Source organism: Strigops habroptila, chromosome 14 (assembly GCF_004027225.2).
Source record: "Strigops habroptila isolate Jane chromosome 14, bStrHab1.2.pri, whole genome shotgun sequence".
In the NCBI taxonomy this organism is placed as follows: Eukaryota; Metazoa; Chordata; class Aves; order Psittaciformes; family Psittacidae; genus Strigops; species Strigops habroptila.
Window position 1 is genome coordinate 4,231,752 of NC_044290.2, and position 17,729 is coordinate 4,249,480.

The 17,729-nt window shown below is 39.2% G+C and overlaps 1 protein-coding gene and 1 long non-coding RNA gene across 8 annotated transcripts in view; both read left to right on the top strand.

The window, feature by feature from the left end:
- Positions 1 to 3,483: 3,483 nt before the first annotated feature.
- The window catches only part of FOXK2 (forkhead box K2), a 72,287-nt gene continuing 58,041 nt past the window's right edge, over positions 3,484 to 17,729 (top strand). Inside the window, exons 1-5 of one of the 7 annotated variants that reach the window (XM_030506203.1) lie at positions 3,484 to 3,550; positions 3,934 to 4,137; positions 4,227 to 4,352; positions 4,620 to 5,513; positions 5,601 to 5,793. Coding sequence is in view for 1 of the 7 variants with exons in the window: in XM_030506199.1 (XP_030362059.1) it covers positions 3,941 to 4,137; positions 4,227 to 4,352; positions 4,620 to 4,745 (449 nt within the window). In the remaining 6 variants the exon portion in view is untranslated. Of the gene's footprint in view, positions 3,551 to 3,933; positions 4,138 to 4,226; positions 4,353 to 4,619; positions 5,514 to 5,600; positions 5,794 to 17,729 lie in introns of those variants that run through there. The other 6 variants (XM_030506199.1, XM_030506205.1, XM_030506207.1 and 3 more) reach the window with 6 other exon arrangements.
- On the top strand, positions 5,800 to 11,858 carry LOC115616674. Its single transcript, XR_003994345.1, has 2 exons — positions 5,800 to 6,522; positions 8,472 to 11,858. It is a non-coding gene; the product is annotated as an uncharacterized LOC115616674 (long non-coding RNA).

Below are 17,729 nucleotides of genomic sequence, written 5' to 3' on the forward strand. Positions count from 1 at the left end.
ATCTCACTCTTGCGGGATTCAGTACTGGCTACCAAGAGAACAGGAGAAGATTGGGCCAGGTTGGATGGAGATGGCTTAGTGTGTGGTGTCCCTGCCCATGGCAGGGGGTTTGGAACTAGATGATCTTAAGGTCCTTTCCAACCCTAACTATTCTATGATTCTAAAAAATGGCAGTACTGAAGGCAGAGGTACAACCCGAAGGTACTGATGGCCAAAACCCTCAACTTTATTTAGAGGGTGTGTGTAGCAAAGCATTGAATCAATATGGACTGTTTCTCTTAAAGATCTAAAATTATTGTAAGAAAAACAAAGAGTTGTTTTTAGAAGGCCTTTTATGAACAGGTAATGCTTTTTTGGCTGTGGCATTGGGAATTCTGTTCCTATTCAGTCTGAGTTCTCTGATGGGGTAGTGAAGCAAAGCAAGGTAGATGCTTTTTGGAGGAAAAAGCAGATGGTGAGAGGAAGAAAGTAAAAATAGAAAGCATGAAGCAAATATATTGTTAGAGATGCTGTTTTTCTCTAGTTAAAATGCTGAGAGAGCTGGTCTTTGTGAAGAGCTAATTAATACCAGTGATGTATTTTTTCATGTGGTAGCAGTATTGCACTAGAACATGGAAATATTTTGTGTTAGTGTCATAAATCACTTTTTGCCTAGGAATAACACTTGTAACATGGCTCAAAGAGCAAAGGGAAGAACCACTGCAGTAGGATATTATGAAGCCCAATCTAAAAGGATTCAGTTCATGGAGTATAGGTGTTTCCATGCCCGCTTAACATAATGGTTTGGATTCATCCTCTTTGTCTTCAGAGTCCTTTATTCACTGATAACTGGAAATTGGGAGAATATACCAGATAAAGGATCAGCATTCCCATGCATTCTGGAAACAGGCTACTTAGCTAGATAAACTTGGTCTCTGTATGGTTTTTATTCTATTACATAGATAAATTACTATATGAAGTTTACATTGGCATTTCCAGGGAGCAGTTTCTCAATCCCATCTCACAAATATACATAAAACATGAAATTAAATAGAGTATTTAAACATACTGCTGGGTTTACTGATTGCTCTTGAAGCAGCATAGGGCATTTTATATTGAAAACCACATGCTTCAGGAGACAGGAGGCTTCATAAGTTCGTAAGATATGTTGCTGCTGTGCTTACATTTGGAAGCTACACATGCAGGAGCTCGGAGACAAGATGATTGCTCTGGAAACTAATGAAACATAGTGAAATATTTATCAGCGGAAAGGTGATAGTGTAGCTGGGATTTTCAGGGAGAACTTGATGGTAAGAGGAGAAGAGTGAGTTGAAGTAATGTAGTAGAGACTGCTATGAGCTATATAAACCTTTGGAATTCTTTCCTGCGTAGCTGCAGTGGCTGTTCAGGAGGAGGCAGAGTGCTGCACCTGGTGTCCTCAGTTATGTTTCTTTGCATTTGCTGGGGAGGAAAACGAACCTTAACCTTTGCTGAGCCTGGGGTATGGGCTTTGAAATTTCATTCCTAAGTGGCAGCTGCTGCTGCTGTATAACATACACTCCATTGTACCAGGAATGTGTGTTTATTAAAGGACTTGTGTGAAACAGTTCAGGGGCAAAATATTAACCTCACTGGCATGGACATCCAAGTGGTAAAATCAACATTAATATAAATATTGGTGGAGTTAAAAGCATTCCCTTGCTTTCCCTGTGTCTGCCACACAGCCAGAATTGGCTAAAGCTGGAGAAATTAATACTGGCTCACAGACCTCCTTAAAACCCCACAAATATGGCAAGCTACATTAACTTAAAAGCTTTGCCTTTTTTTTTTCTTATCTATTAATTCATTGTTGGGAACACAGCCATACACCTTAGTTTTTTAAATGCTATTTTTAATTTTGCTACTATGCATGACAGCTTGTTTAATGTACTGAAAAGGTGAGTGGTTGCATATTTACTTTTGTTTCAAAGCTACTTGGTGGAAGTAAATGTTGTTAGTAACCCCTTGTTTCTCCCAGCAGCTCTGTGATTTCAGGATAACCAGGAACCTATAAGCACACAACAGCTTTTAGTGGTTAACATGGTTAACACATTATTTGGAATGTGAACGTGTTTATACAGACTACACTTGTGAAGGCCATAAGTACAAAAAGCCTCTTAAACAGTAATATTTACTTGGAAACAGTATCACCAATTATCTATTTTGCAGAAATAATGGTGACAGAGGAGGAATTCTCTCATATTTAAATGAAAAGGTTAAAATGCAGGGGATTATCCTTAGATACAAGTACCACTGAGAATTTGTGCTATTTTGAGAGAACCTATAATTATGCTATGATAATTCTTTGCTTCTTTTTTTCCTACTCCTCTATTAACTCACACACTAAAATGTGTCATGAAAATCTGCTCACGTACTGTCGTAAATGATGAGGTAGTGAAACGGATTTCAGGACGTGATGGCTTTTTTTCTTCAGTTCTTTATTTTCAAGTTATGTAGAAGTTGGACAAAACCCAAGCAAAATATTTTTGTTTCGGTTATTCAGCTGATTCAGCAGCTGCAGATAAATGTTTCTATGAGCCTTCAGTCAGTTCTTGAGGTAACTTGTTTGACTTGTTACTGTGAGTCTACCAACACTGATAGAAATACTAAATTGGCAGGTATGATTGTCCCTCTCTTTGGTGAAAATTATCCATAACTATTGCTGGCTAACTTGCTCTGTGGATTTAGTGATTTTAAAATGCAGTATATGTAAGTGGAAGTGTGTGGAGGTGCCAAGAAACTGGTAGAACATGCGCTGTGTTTGGCTGTGGTTGGAATGCTTTGTGACAGCATGGATTTTGAGTTTGGATGCATTTTCTTTTCCCTGGTGTCACTGATTTAGTATTTCCCTTTCAACAAGCAAGTCAAATGTCAAATTTTCCGCTCCTTAGAGGATGTGTCTGATTTTGTCTCTGAATCTGGCCTTTCAGGAGGTAAAATAATAATATTCTATACAGTATTATACTGTGTTATTAGAGAGGATTTTTGAAATTTATACTGGGAACACTGCTTGGAAAACCTGTGTTTTCTATCGTTTGTACATTTACTGAAGTTATTAAATGAATATTTAAAGATCTATTTTGCTACCTGCTCCCTCTTTGCATCGGTAACTTGCAGATCGCAGTTTTTACCTCAGGGTCCCTCAACGCTTTCACTGTGACTGTCGTTAACTGCACGTTTTAACGTTTAAAAAAGCCTTTAAATCAGTTTCTTTAAAAACTGGTACTTGACCTCTGCAAGCACTCTTACAGAGCGCCGAAGCCTTTCCTCGCGGGGACAGCAGCCGCAGGACGCCGGTAACCTCAGATGCAGGCACCGGGATTAACCCGGGAGCAACCCACCGGTGGCTGGGGGCGAGTTAAGCCGGAGCCGCCTTTACCCGACCCGCGCCGGGAGCGCTCGGCCGGTCCCGGTGAGGCTCCGCCCCGGCAGCCGGGGAGCGGCGCGTCATCAGCGCGCGCCGCCGGTCACGTGCCCCGTGTTTATGTCCGTCGCTGTCGGCGGGGCCGAGGTTGTGTTCGTGTTGTGGCGGGTGAGTGACCGACACCCCCCCAGCCCCCAGCGGCTGAGGAGGCGGCGAGTCGCTGCCGTGGAACCGGGGCGCCGGGGGCTCGGCGTGCGGCGGGGAGAGGGTGTTCCCTCGGGCGGCCTGAGGCGGGGCTGTCCCGGGCCCGTCGCCGTGGCCTGGCTGGAAACGGCCGCGTTCCTCGGAGAGACCGGGTGCGCGGGTGCCGCCGCGCCTTTCTTCCCCGTGAGGAGAGCCCGTGCTCGTTTGTAGTGGTGTATGTGCTTGGCTTAATAGGAGGAGAAGGGTTACGGTGTTTGTCAATCAGTTTGGGCTGCAAGGACTGAGAACACCGAGGTACGGTCTGTTAGTCCGAGCTTTCTCTCACTAAACCTTCCCTGTATGTCTAGGCTCACAATGTCGCTGCCACCAAAGAGATGTGGAAGGCCCCCAGTGCTGTCTTTTCTGGAAAAGAAAAAGAGAAAGCAAAGTCTTGATAGAAGAAGGGGGAAAACAAGGATTTATGTGGGAAATCATATTGACCGATGGTTGACACTTAAGGAAAAGTTGGATTTCAGAAACGATGCAGAAGTTGCAGGGTTTTTACTGGACTTGTAAGTAGACTGTCCGGATATTCATCTGTTTGTTTAATACCAAGTAAATAATATTTGCCATTAATACCAACTGTGTATTTTCTTTCTAGGTATGACAGCTATGACCCATTGTCAAAAGCTCCAATCTGTTCCCTCTCTCGGGGTATGAGAAGAATTACTGTGAAAGAAGAAAAGGCATTGCCAGGCAGCACTTCTTTAATAGCGGCTGATGGAATGTTAGTAGTGTACTCTATACATGTGAAGGGTAGATGACATTTTTCATGATAATACTTGAAAAATGCAGTGGAATTTATGTAAGAAAGAGGAAAATGTGCAGCTAATTTTATTAAAATGGAAGAATTTTTTATATCCTTTGTAGAACAGCTTATATATGTCTTTTGTTGTTTGTATTGTTGAGCACATAATACCAGTCTAGACAAGACAGCAACAAAACTTTTTTGCAGAAGAAATGTTTCAGTTTACAACTTGGGTTGTATTTGCAGGTATGACAATGATGACCGGTTGTCTAAAGAATCTGCTTGTTCTGGACTTGGAGATGTGAGAATTGTAACTGTGAAAGAAGAGGAGGAGATGGTGCCTGAGTGCTTGTCCACAGAGACAGATGACACGTTAGTGATGCTATGGTGGTTTTTTTTTGCATGTTTTGCATTTGAAAATATTTTGCATTGGTTTTATTACCACAATTAATTTTGTTTGTTAGAAACTCTCGTCATTCATGCTCTGATTTATTCGCTAAAACCATCTTGGTACATAATGGTTGGTCCAGTCCTTCTGAGGCAAGAACCTGAGAGAGACTTTGGAAAAGTTGTAAAGCTTTTAGGAGTACACACAGCAAACCTGCTTGTTCAGTGACTGGCTGCCTTAATTGCATACAACATTCACGAGTGGGACAAGAAAATAGCCAGTACTTTGCATGTATCTTAGTCACCTGAGTAAGCAGCTAGGTTTGTACAGCAGTACAGTCTCCAGGCAAGTGCAATCATGTGTGCTTTAACCTTTCTCAAAAACATTTCATTGTTGACTGAGTGATGTGACATACAAAGTGACATATTAACCTATCTAAAACTAGTGCCCTGCTCAAGAGGCAACCACACCATCAGTGGACTGCTGATTTCTTTTACTGCACTGTCATCAGTAACTGAGGCATTCACAGTTGAGATCAGAGGAGCCTCAAATAGGTATGCTTGTCCATTACTCTTTCTTTAGGTTTCAATTATCCACAACAGTGTTATTGAATAACTGTAATTTCATCCAGGTTTTTAGTGAGCTGACCTTTATTAAAATATATCTTTCCATGTGTGCAGGAGCCCACTGAGAACCTGGGACATGACACTGGCATTGCATGGTGTCTCCAAACCCCTCGCTGACATGGTGAAGTATGTAACACATGCAGCGTGTTTGAGTCTTGTTTTCTCTGTGGTTTTGCCTGTGATTTTCCTAATTATTCTTACTTTTGGTTTTAGTAGGAGAACAAATTGGGGTTCTGAAAGCAGTTCTGTGGCACAGAAGAATTTATGAAGCTAGGTCAGGAGAAAATAAAGTGGTGATGAAGCTGACAAACTCAAGTACATTCTTCAAAATACCATTTTTCTCTGGCAATACAATGTTAGTTTGGAGTACAGCAATAATTGAATTCCGGGGACTGATTTGATACAGGTGAGACAGAGGGTTTGTTCTTAATTGATTGCTTATTTCAGCCTTCTGAGATGTGAGAAATACTGTGAAAAGTTGTTTGGTATAAGAAAAACTTCCTGTTTAACCTAAAAGGTAAGATATATGAGGCTTTGTTACAGTCTCGTGGTATCTATGTGAAGATGCTAAATTACACCAAGTATGTAAAATGCTGGAAAAATGATCAGGCAGGTATGCAGTCATAATTGTATAAAGCTAAGAAAGGACAGCTGTCTAAGAATAGATTAAGAAATAAGAAAAGAGTTTTATGGGACAGACATCCCAGGTCACACTGTGTTATTCTAGGGAATATTTACCTACCAGGAGTTGTTGTATGGCCTCTATAAGGATATTTTTCTTGTTTCAGTGTCTAAACACCACTTCACTGGTGATGTGTCTGGGTTTGGTTTTCATTGACAGTATAGCAGTGAGGCAGAGTGATGATGTTACTGAGGGTTTCTGTGGGGGATATCCATACTGTGGGCAAGTGCTTTGCCCAAAGTCATGTTGGTAGGTGAACTTGGGCCTTAAAAGTAAGAGTAAATTCTGATGCTGACTTGGTGGTTTTAGATGGGTGGGCAAAATTTCGATTTGTTGTAGAAAACAGTGGCTTTCCTTTGGAAAGGAACAGTGGTTATGTTAATGCATACTTTCTCTTCTTGTTTTTAAAGGTGTGGTACTGGACTTCCTGTTGAAGGGTGGAGATGAAGGCAGGTATTTCCTGCTTTCCAGGCATTTGGGTGTCATGTTTTCCTGTTGCTGTTATTGGTTTTGGCCTTACAGAGTACACTTCGTGTTCTATGCTGCTAGTTTTAGGTTGGCTGAACACTAACTGTAAGGAACTGGAAATATCAGAGAAAATGGAGCACGAACCCAAAACTTGCCTGCTTCATTGGTGGCTTTAATGTTTGGTTTCTGTCTTGGTTTTGTACTCTTGCCTTATGATGCTAGCTTTCAGAGATAGCTGTTGTAGAGAATTGACTTAATGGAGAAACACTGAGAGAGTCAAGTAGCAGGATTTCAAGGTTCTTGCCAGGTGAAATGGTTTGAGTTTTCTGAGTTCTGGCTATTGTGAAGAGTTGAAATAACACAGGAAGAGGTGAATGTTCAGAAACCTGATTTAAAGTGTTATTGGCAGGGCATAGCCAAAGGGAAGTGTTTACTGAGCTGTGTCCAGTTAGGTTCCTGGATACATCCAGTTCTCTAATGCCTCTTCTGTTGTGAACTTCCAACTTTAACGTTTAGAATATTAACCAGTCTGGATGCAAATGATTTTTCTGGTTTGCATAAAACCAAACTGTCAAAGCAGATAATAAACAATTTATGGTTTTCCTTTAATGTTTTTTATTTACTCTGACATTAAGATTGAAGAATGCTGAATCAAAGTACTTGAACAGGGTTTTTTGAGGAAACTTTGGGGAATTTGAGATTCTTCTGCAGTATTTGAGTGATAGCGATTCAAACCTTTCCTTTGCCTGTACTTCTATTGACAAGACAGATTCTCATGATAGAACTGACTTTGCTGGGATTTGATTCTGGAAAGTATCTAAGAAAAGAAATTGAATACAAATACAAAACAAATACTTGAAAGTGTCACAGCAGTTTGGTGAGGAAGACTGAAACCCATAGGATGAGTTGGTGTCAGTCAGTAGTAACTGATAAGTTGGGAAGATCTGATTTTGAAGGCAGGCTTCAGCTTCAGTTTGTGTCTCTACTGAAATGATAGTGGCAACTCCTTTCGTAACGATCTTTTGCTGAATGGCTTTTCTCACAGTCATGGGATCTGGCATGAGTCTGCATTGCAGAACTTCTCTTTATCTGAAGTAATCTGTTGTCTGAAAAGTTGTATGGTTACTGTTCAGACAAAGCACTTGTAAAGTGTCAATTCCTTACCTCGGAAACAAACTAAACAATCTTGAGGAAGAGTCCAGCAAGCTGTTAATGCTGAAGACTTACCATGACTCCAGTGTGAGCAGCTGAGGACTTTCTTAGTAAGCAGGAAAGAAAAACTTAAATTACATTTCAAAGAAAGGGGGGGGGGGGGGGGGAACCCCAACCCACATGACTGAAATAACCTGCTTAGTAGGACAGTTTCCTGTGCTCTACCAACAAATTGATTTTTGATGCTTTGAGTAATCTGCATCCAGACTCTCCAAGTCTGGCCAAACTATAAAATACCAATTCTTAATTGAATTAAAAGGTTCTGCATGTACTGCTTTTGGTCTTCAGTGTTCATAGTTTGTTTTTAATTAAAAAAAACCCCCCAAACCAACAACCAACCAAACACCCCACCCCCCAAACCACAGCCTATGATTATTTCACTAATGTAACTTGGAAGTGAATGTGTAATCTGGCTTTTTCTTACAGAAAATTAAGATGGAGTGGTTAGTGTGACAGTTAAATAATTTACCATAATGCTAAATGTTGATCTGTGTTTCACTATAATAAAACCTATGTATATATGTCATAAAAACATGTTGGTCTGATTATAGGTATTGCACATGCAAAAACACTAATGGAATTATTGTAATATTTTAAAGTTAGAAGATTCTATTAGGGGAATGTACTAATGTTAGACAGACACTGTGACACAATGCAAACATATTTCCTATTTAGATATTTGAATGTCATATTGTAACTGTTATCATTATGTTACTTTCCAGGGTGACCAGCAAGAAGAAAACCAAGCTCTTGCATAACAATACTGGGGCAGTTTTGGTCCATTTTGATTTTGCTGTGAGGGTATTGTGAACTGTAAAGGATTACTGTAAGTTGTAGTATGAAATCCCGTGTTACTTGTTGAACAGCACATTAAACTTAATTACCTAAAGTTTTATTGTGTTATGCTAGCATTAATAAAGTGCGCGGAGTGGATTATTTCACTAGAGAGTCTGTATGTAGATCTCTGAAGGGCAGCAAGAAACAACAAGCCAAAATGCTGGTAGGTATTGCTCAAGCTTATTCAGAATTGATTAACTTCCTGCAGGTTTTGTTAATGAAAACATTCCTTCCGTTTTATTTAAAACTCAAAGGGTTAAAACAAAAGCAACACTCTGGTGGCAGTTGCAGCATCAAGCATGCTTCCATCCCAAATCTGTTCCTTGGAATGCTTTTTTTATGGGGCAGATTTAACATGTCCCACATTCTGGAAGGTATTCTTGCAGTTTATTGGTGCACTTAAAAATGATGGGTAAAAATACTGAACTACATAGTGTGTTGTGTTAGTGCCTTCTAAAAAATTAGTACTCAATATCAGCTACTGTGTCATTTATCTAAATATATTTCATTATTAACTAATTTGATCTCTTGATTTGGCTTTTGATGCTACGAAAGCTGATATATGATGCTTCTTAATTATTTCCTTCTCTTAACGAAATGAGTGTGGAGAACTTTCAGTAACTCAAGTTCAACAGAATATTGTTGGCAGTTCTGAATTTGTTTTGTAGTTACCGAGTATGGGTAATCCTGGCAAGTTTTTAACTGAGAAATTGTGAAATGAGCATGATTGTATTCAATGTGTGTTCTTCAGAAAGTCAGAAACTCCCAGGCTTCTGAGTTTTGTTGTCTTTAACCACACACTTTCATAAGCATTTAGGTCTTGATCTTACAGTATTCAAGCCAGCTGGGTTTTCCCATAAACTTACATTAGAACAGCCTCTCTCTGTGGAGAAATTCCCCTGATTAGGTCATTACACTCAACATTCAGTTTCTTCAATGAGCTGCTTCACCTGCTGTAAGAAACTGCTGCTTTGAACTATTCTTGTGTTGCTTTTGAAGTATCAAGATTTACTGTGCTGCCATACTAACAATCTATCTTTCGCCAAATGTTGTACAGATAGCTCTTTAAAATAAAGCAGAGAAGATGATTTGAAGCTTTCTCAATGAAAACACTACTTCCAATGTCTTTCTGTGTTCTCTCTTTGCCATGGACCTTTCAGACTTTTCTTTGACTACTAAGCAGTCATTCATGTCTGTGACTCACTTTGGCTCACAGAAAGACTGCAACTAGTGACACTAGTTGTCAGTGAAGTGTCTTTCAGTGCTCTCAGATTTATTGTCAGTGACCTCAAGGGAAGAGGACTCAGCCTTCAGGAATGTCAGTTCAGTTTTCCTCCAAAGTCTCCAAGATCATAGAAGAATCTGCAACCGCAGTAGCTTATTTCAGTAAGGAGCTCTGCCCTTCTGTGGCGCTTAAGCACCATCTCGTCAGCCTCTTTTAATCTAGTTCTTGTGCCTGTATAAATGCCCACTAAAAATATTTAGATTGAATGACTTATTTTTGTGAAAGTTAAACTAATACTGCAAATGATGTGTTGAGGTGCACTCACTACATAGAATTACTAGTAGAACAATTATTTGGTGTGTAGTACTTGAGTGTAGTGTGATTCTGCTCATACTGATGTTTCCCCCTAAAGCCCCCATTAGACTAGCACTTCATGCTGAAGAAAAGTCAAAAGTAGAGACTGAAAAAATTCCTTTTGTAATGATATAATATGCATGAATTATATATTTTGAGTTGTTATATGAATATATGCTCTTGAACATCTGACTTTAGTAGAACAGTGTATTAGTATTTTCCAGTCAATGCTGCAGACTAGTGAATTGATGATTCTGAAACAAGATTCTTGTTTCTGCCAAGAATACGAGAGCAATGGCTATGCTCGTGTCAAAACAGCTGAGGAGGTTTTTCTGCACTTAGGGAAATTGCTGAACTTGGATATATTCAAATGTCAGAACTAAATCTACAGAAATTTGCAGTGTTGTTCCAATTATACGTTAAGAATACACACATAGAATTACTCTAAGCAAAATAGCTGGCTTCTTGGCAACACTGACTATAGCTTTCTGACCTAAGTGATATGAAAATAAGAACATTTTCTGTATGGGTGTATAGTGAAAGGCAAACAGTGGCTGTAAAAACACAGAACTCTTTTTATGTGTTTTTAATGTGACTTTACTGTCCCAGTTGGTTTCCTTAGAACTGCGGATCTATCAAATCTTTTGGAATGTGAGTATCTAAGTATGTAAACTGGGAAACTTCCATCCAAATAGAGACAGGTTTTGTGCTGGAACTGGAATTTCAAACCATGACCTAAACAACTTAAACATACTATAAATTCTGTATTCTGTTTTACCTTTGCAAGAAGTAATGTTCTAAAATCACAATAATCATGACTATGCTCAACTCAGTATTACATGAAAGCTTCATAGTTTGGTTTTTTTCGGGGGGGGGAAAGGGGCTCTATACTGTGATTTACTTTTGTAGTGAAACCCCTACAAAACACGAAAGAAATGATTTAAACCAGCTCTTGCAGCTTTTTTTTGTGAAATAAGTAGTTTTGTAGATTGTCACAGACACCACTTGGGAGGGGGGACAGAACTGAGGTGAGAGGCTGGAGTAAGTTACTCTAGAAAACAGTGTTTCAGTGCCCTATTTTCTTACCATTTGGAATGGCTCTTTAATTCCTTAGCTCTTGTCTTATTCTGAATGCATGTCTCTAAGGCTTGACCATGCAGTCCGAAGTTCAGGAGGCAGCAGAATGCTGCACCTAGACAAATTATTTAAGAAGATAACAGGGATGTAGGAATCCATTTTTATTCTGAATTCTTCAGACTTAGTAGATCATCTTGTTCAAGTTACTTCTCTTCCTTCTTTTTTTATCTTGTGGTAAAATAGGAGTAAATTTCAAATGTAACTTCCATGAGGCATATCACTTGTCTGTAAGATTTAATAGTATAAAATACTATCATAAGTGTGATGATACCTGTCATCATTTTTTCAAGAAATTCTCACATCGTGTGTCTTTTGAGCTTCCAAATCAAGGCTCCCAAACGAGTTTCAACAACGCATCATGTTAAGCACATTCTCATGAGTCACTGCTGAAAGTACTGATCAGTGGATGGTAGAAGGGAAAACGCATCAAAGGAGGAATTCGGAAGGTGGGAGTAGTGAAGTTTCAGTTTGAGATTTGTAAATGAAGTGTGGGTTAGAAAGGAATGGTGAACCTGAACGTGTTTTGTGGGTTGAGTGGTTACCTGTCTCAGGACAAGCCTGCTTCCTCTCTTTTCTGGTGGCTCAGCAGAAGCAATTAATACTTCATCCCATTATAATTCCAGAGACACTCCTCACCACTACAGGAGTCAAACCTGTGGGTAGTGAGGATTCAACAGATAAATTGGACGCTTCTGAGATCAGACAGAGCTGATAGGTGTGAGAAGTCTGGCATCTTTGCCACCTCACTTTAAAGCAGTAAGGGTCATAAAGCAATACTTTCTTCTGTATTCCTGTGTTTATATGTAAAATTGATTGTATTTAAGATACCAAAATCAGTCAGCCTCTCAGTGATGTTTGTAATCGTGCTTTACATGCAGTACTCAGGGTAGTTTTTTCTATAGACTTGGCTTAGGGTATCTAGACAACAAGTGTGTCTGTATGTATGAATGTGTTTGTGTTACTATTATGTACGGTGTTTGTAATAATCTTGTTTTATAATAGTTTGGATTTTGGGGTTTTTTTTGCTCTGGTGAATGTACCCTGAATGTGCAATAGGCAGAGACATTGATCAACCAGGGTAGCTCGTGGATTTATTTGATCACTATGATTTTCTTAAAATGCCTTCTGACAGCCCCAACTTAAAGTGTGCATTATTATCAAGACTTAGTTTTGTGTCATAAATTGCCAACATCCCTATGTTTGAGCAACCAGAATCACCTGCAAGTCAGTTATTCTGGACAGATGTGTACACCCCCCCAAAGTCATTTGTGTTGTTCCAGGGCAAAGTAGAGGAGGGAAGAGCAAAGGAGAGAACCAAGTTTGAATGGTGTTTAAATAACTGGAAACCTTCTGATGCTTTTAAATCAGTTTTTCTTACTCTTCATGGTTCTTTGCTATCCTATATGTCCTTCTTGGATGGTCAACCTTGTAGATGTGTGTGTGAGCTTTGCTTAAACAATCATTTCAAAGCAGTTCAAGTGACCTGTTTTTCACATGAAAATGTTCTGTAACACCGAGACAAGAAGTGCCATCTTCAGTAGCAAAAAATAAGATAAAATCCTATTGTACTACGATCTTACTGTCATTTTAAAAATTCATCATATGATAAACTAAACCTAGTTTTGAGTATAGTACAGTAGTGTTCATCTTGTGATTCAGCTATCGATCTGGGATGACAAACTGAATCTGTACAGAGCAGCTGGGATACTTCTTGTGCTGTTTTTAATCCCAAATTCGAGAAAACTACTTGCAGATAGCAAGTGCAATGTATTTAATGCATACAAATGACTTGTCTTTTCCAAGAAGGCAGCCAAAAGTACAGGTTGCAGTAGGTGGTTCTCACAGGTGACAGCGTTTCTTGTCTTTTAACGTGCTGATGTGTGATCTCACCACTAGGAGCTTGGACAAGATTTGAGCACAAATAGCTCAACAGATTGCACTTTGGTTGTGAACTATTATACACGTTAAGACAGCTGTGGAGGTAGCAGGAGGAGTGGTTTTATGTATGTGTAGAAAATGTCACCGCTCCTGTAATTCCTGTAGCTGTTGTCTACCTATATCTAAAGTAGTCCTAAATCAGCATTTTCTAAAGTCTGGTCTTACGATAAAGATTTGCATAACTTAATATCAAGATTTATGAATGCGATGCAAATCTACATACAGAAATAAGGGTGTTTTGGGGTTTTTTTTCTTTTTAAAGATAGCTTCCAAAAGCCATAGCCAGAAGAGGATCCTTAATCAAAAGCTAAAACCGCTCTAGTGAATGTACACCGTGTTCCTGTAAGCTTTTCATAGCAAGACCGTGTGCTTGTTGCAAGGTTGTGTTTCAGGGTAACAGGGACACAGGTAGTCTGATGTGTGTCTGTAACAGGAGGCCAGGGCTCGCATTTCAGCAGCGCTGCTCCTGCAGCTGCTCTGCTCCCCTGTGCTCCCTCCGCATTGATTCCAGTCTCACCACGGCCTCTGACAGCACACACGCCACTGGGTGAGGCCAGGTGGTAAACGGGACATGGCAACTCATCACCCCCAAAATGGTGGTGTCATTTTTCTTCATTCCTGTCACTTCTTTAATCCGGTTTGTCTCTTAGTCATACAGACATCTGCTGGCACAATGGGAGGTGCTGTCAGGATGGGCGCTGGTGGTGATCACAGAAAGGACACTACCGCTGCAAAGTTGCTATTCAACTGTTGGCTAAATATTTATCTGTGATGTGAAATACCTTTTAACCTTGTAGTAATTCATAAAAGCATTGAGGGAAAAGCTGATCCAGTTATTTAAACTACTATGTCAAATTATACTGGGATTTTAGGCAAATAATACCTACTTTCAGTGACAAAATTAGGAATTAGAAATAGGATATTAAGGGTATAACTTAAAATTATGAGCTTGAGTTTTTAAGAAATCAAACTAGAATGAGGGGAAAAAAGTTTGTGAGGATATGTTTTAATCTCCCTTATTTCCAATTCTGATGACTTTTTGGTATTTGGTCTTTTTTGTTGTGCAAGATGGCAAAGGTGATTTCCAAAATACAATGCAGTGTTGATGCATTTAATGCTGTAGTGAAACCATGGATTCTCAAAGAGGTGAAGTGTTGTATTTAAAAATCTGTATTGAGGATTGGAGTGTGTGTGTGCGGGAAAGATTATTAGACACAAATGTGTTCCTGTTTTGGATGTCCAGTGATTCCTTCTCCTCTCCTGCCTACCTCTAATCTTGTTATATTCAGTTATGGTTTCTGGGTGATGAATGCACTGTGTGCATCTTTCTTGTGTACTAAACGCCAGGCTCAGGAGTGACTGTAACTCTTCTATTGCAAATAACAGCCTTTCTGTCTCTCCTTACAAAGGAAGAAAATTACCAGAGTGAGATTTTCAGCTGTGTTTACGCTTTCAGGTTTGTGGAAAGATGGACAGAATCACAGATGTCTGATTTTCAGAAAAAGTTGAAAATCTGTGAATGGAAAATGCTATCTGTAGGAGTAATTGTAGACTGTTGCGGGTGTTAATTATAGGAAGCATGTCCTTATCTGCATTTGCTTCTTTGTTTAATCAAACTAAAGGAGAAATGCAAGAATTAGAATGTGTATATCATGTGACATTACAGAAACATGCTTTAGTTGTACAGGGGCTATTAGAATAAAAGACTTAAAAAGCCTCTGAGATGGTATGTCACCAAATGCAGTATGTGTGGGTATTGTCATACCAAAGCAAACTAAATTGATAATGCTGCCTTCCAAGCTTGTCCAACCTGAGTGGCCAAAGATCCCCGCTTTGGAATTAAAAAAATCAGTAGTTTTATTAAAAGTTAGAAGTAGTAAAACACACACACAAAAAACCCCATCCTGTCAGTCAGACAGGAAGACCATCACTGACCCAAATGTGCAAATAAAATCATTACTGGAGAGCTCTGTAACAGTAAATGACAAAGTAAATGTGTTGAGTTACTTGTCATGGGTCAGTTTGCATAATTATGCTTACATCAGTTTGGTTCCATCAAATAGCTTCTTACTAAGTGTTTTCTGGGGAGGAAAAAAAAAGCTTTATTAAGCAAAATAAAGGCAATTTGAATGAAAAGTGCCATTAGGGATGTGATGGGGAAAATACAAATGGTCTCTTGAAACTGATTAGTAGAAAGTTAAAAATTCAGCTGAATCCACGGAGCCTGCCAACACACTAATTAAACCACTGAGTTGTTGGCTTTGTATTAGCTGAAATCTTCAAGTCATCTACCAGCACAGCCACAAGGAAATGAAAGCAGACTGCAGCACAGGCTCTGTGTGGCAGTTCCATTTACAGACATGCTCTAAAATTAGTATTTTTATGGAGAAAAGTGTCTTGAAAAACTATTTTGAATTAGAAAAGTCGATGGTGATGTGTGAAAGTCATCTGATCTCAAGTTTGTGCCCTTGGGACTTGCAGCCTACTAATATTTCAGCTCTACTTCTACTCACATTTTTTAGTTTTGTTTGTATCTTAGGATCCTGTTAGAAATGGCTAATTTGTTTTTTCTTCCCCATATTTAGTTTTTATGCATGCTGTATTAGCATCTTGTATTTCCAGTAGGAAACTGCAATGTTTTTGTACTCAGTGAGCTTCAAGTTGCATAAACAGGTTATGAACAGGTTTTAAGACCAAAAAGTCCCATGGTTGATGCTGTGATACACGCTATGTAGTTGATGCATGTGACAGTGTTTTCTCTAGTGCTATTGTCCGTCCTCAGAAAGGCTGTAAGTGTATTTTTATAATTTTATTATTGTGGGGCTATATATTACCTGTATATAAATGCTTCCATTCATGTTAACATTCTGTGACTTCTGCTGAGACAACTTTATCCTTCTATTGTTTTGTTTTTTTCGCAAGCAACTTCATTTTCCCTGCCCATCTTTGCATCTTACTTAGTTATTTAATAACAAGCAAAGCAGAACTGTATGTTGCTAACTGAAGCAACTGTACAAATTATAAGTGAATTGTTTCAGATCCTTGTTTGGTTTTGTTATGATCCAGACAGGCAGTTCCTGTTGCCTCACAAAGTGCTGTATAATAAATGTCACTTGAGAACATAGGTAAGAAACTTCAGATCCTGGTCACGAGGGGGTTGTTTATTTGCTGTTTTGAATATAGTCTGTTGTACCATTCCTTTGCTGAGAATGACATACAAATAGAAGAGTATCATCTCAAATTAATCACACACTAATTCAGTTAGCAAAACAAATGGAGCTAGAGATGAGCTTTGAAGAACTTGAGTCCTCAGAAGAGAGATTTATTCCTCCGTCAGTTGGATGTCTGTCAGTAGTTACCATCTCTGAGCATTTGTGGCTTTCTGAGCACAGACTTGGATGGCTGTTTTCTAACACCTTCTGTCATGGTCCTGACTGGTGAGACTGATCTTCACTTTTCTGCTCTGGATCTTGCTATTTCAGCGACTCTGTGTTGGCATCCCAACAGAAGGGAACTGTTCTCCTCATGTATTGTTCTAGTTTTCCCTTAGGGACTAACCTTTAGAGTGATTATTATGCATGACCCAGGTGAAAATTTAGAAGTGACATCTTTCTGCCTCAATATTATTTTCTGTTTATAGTACGTCTAAATTGGTTTTCATTGGTGATTCATTGGTAGTTTCATTGGTTCTCAGTGTCAAAACGATTTTGGTATTCATATCTGGACAATTTTCTATTTTTTTCCTAAAGGTAATCTCAGACCAGTCTGTGCTGTCCCTTCTGTAGCGCCAGACGTGTGAAGATGACTCTGAATCTTGACAAGACTCCTGTTCTGACCTGTCAGAAATGTCTGTAGTTCTGCCCTGCTTTTGGAGGTTTTTTGAACACCTCATAGTTTGCACAGGGCTTGAACACACTCAGCCCAGCACAGCATTTGTTTGCTTTTTTTTTTTTTCCCCTAAATTAAAGTGCTTTTTGTTGTTGTTCAGATCATTGACATAGTCTTTTAATTTTATTCTCAACATCCAGTTTGGGAGAAAATAATCAGTTAATTCCGCCACATCCACGTTTCTGTAGGTCTGTTTTCTTTCTCTGGCTGCCCATAGAGAAATTGGTTTATAAAAAGAAACTGTTCACGTGTTCCCCTGCCTAGAAGAAGTTAATGGTGTGAATTTCCTCTCTCTCAAATCTTTCAATGCTTTGATTTGTTTTGGAGAGTATATGTAAACTTAAGTAAGTTTCACAGAAAAAGCAATTAAATATGACAACCCTTATTAGGGATATAAGAAAATCTTTTGGGCCAGGCGTGAGTCTTACTTCGTTATCTTGTCCCTGTATTCAGGAGAGATTCACAGCCAGCTCCATCTTATGTCAGTGTTACAAATGCAACTACAGGCAAGACCAGTTTTTGCTAGCTTCTGTTTACGCAGAGAAAAGGAGGTGGCCCTTGTAATGTAGGACTTCTAATAGGGATAGAAAATTTACTATTT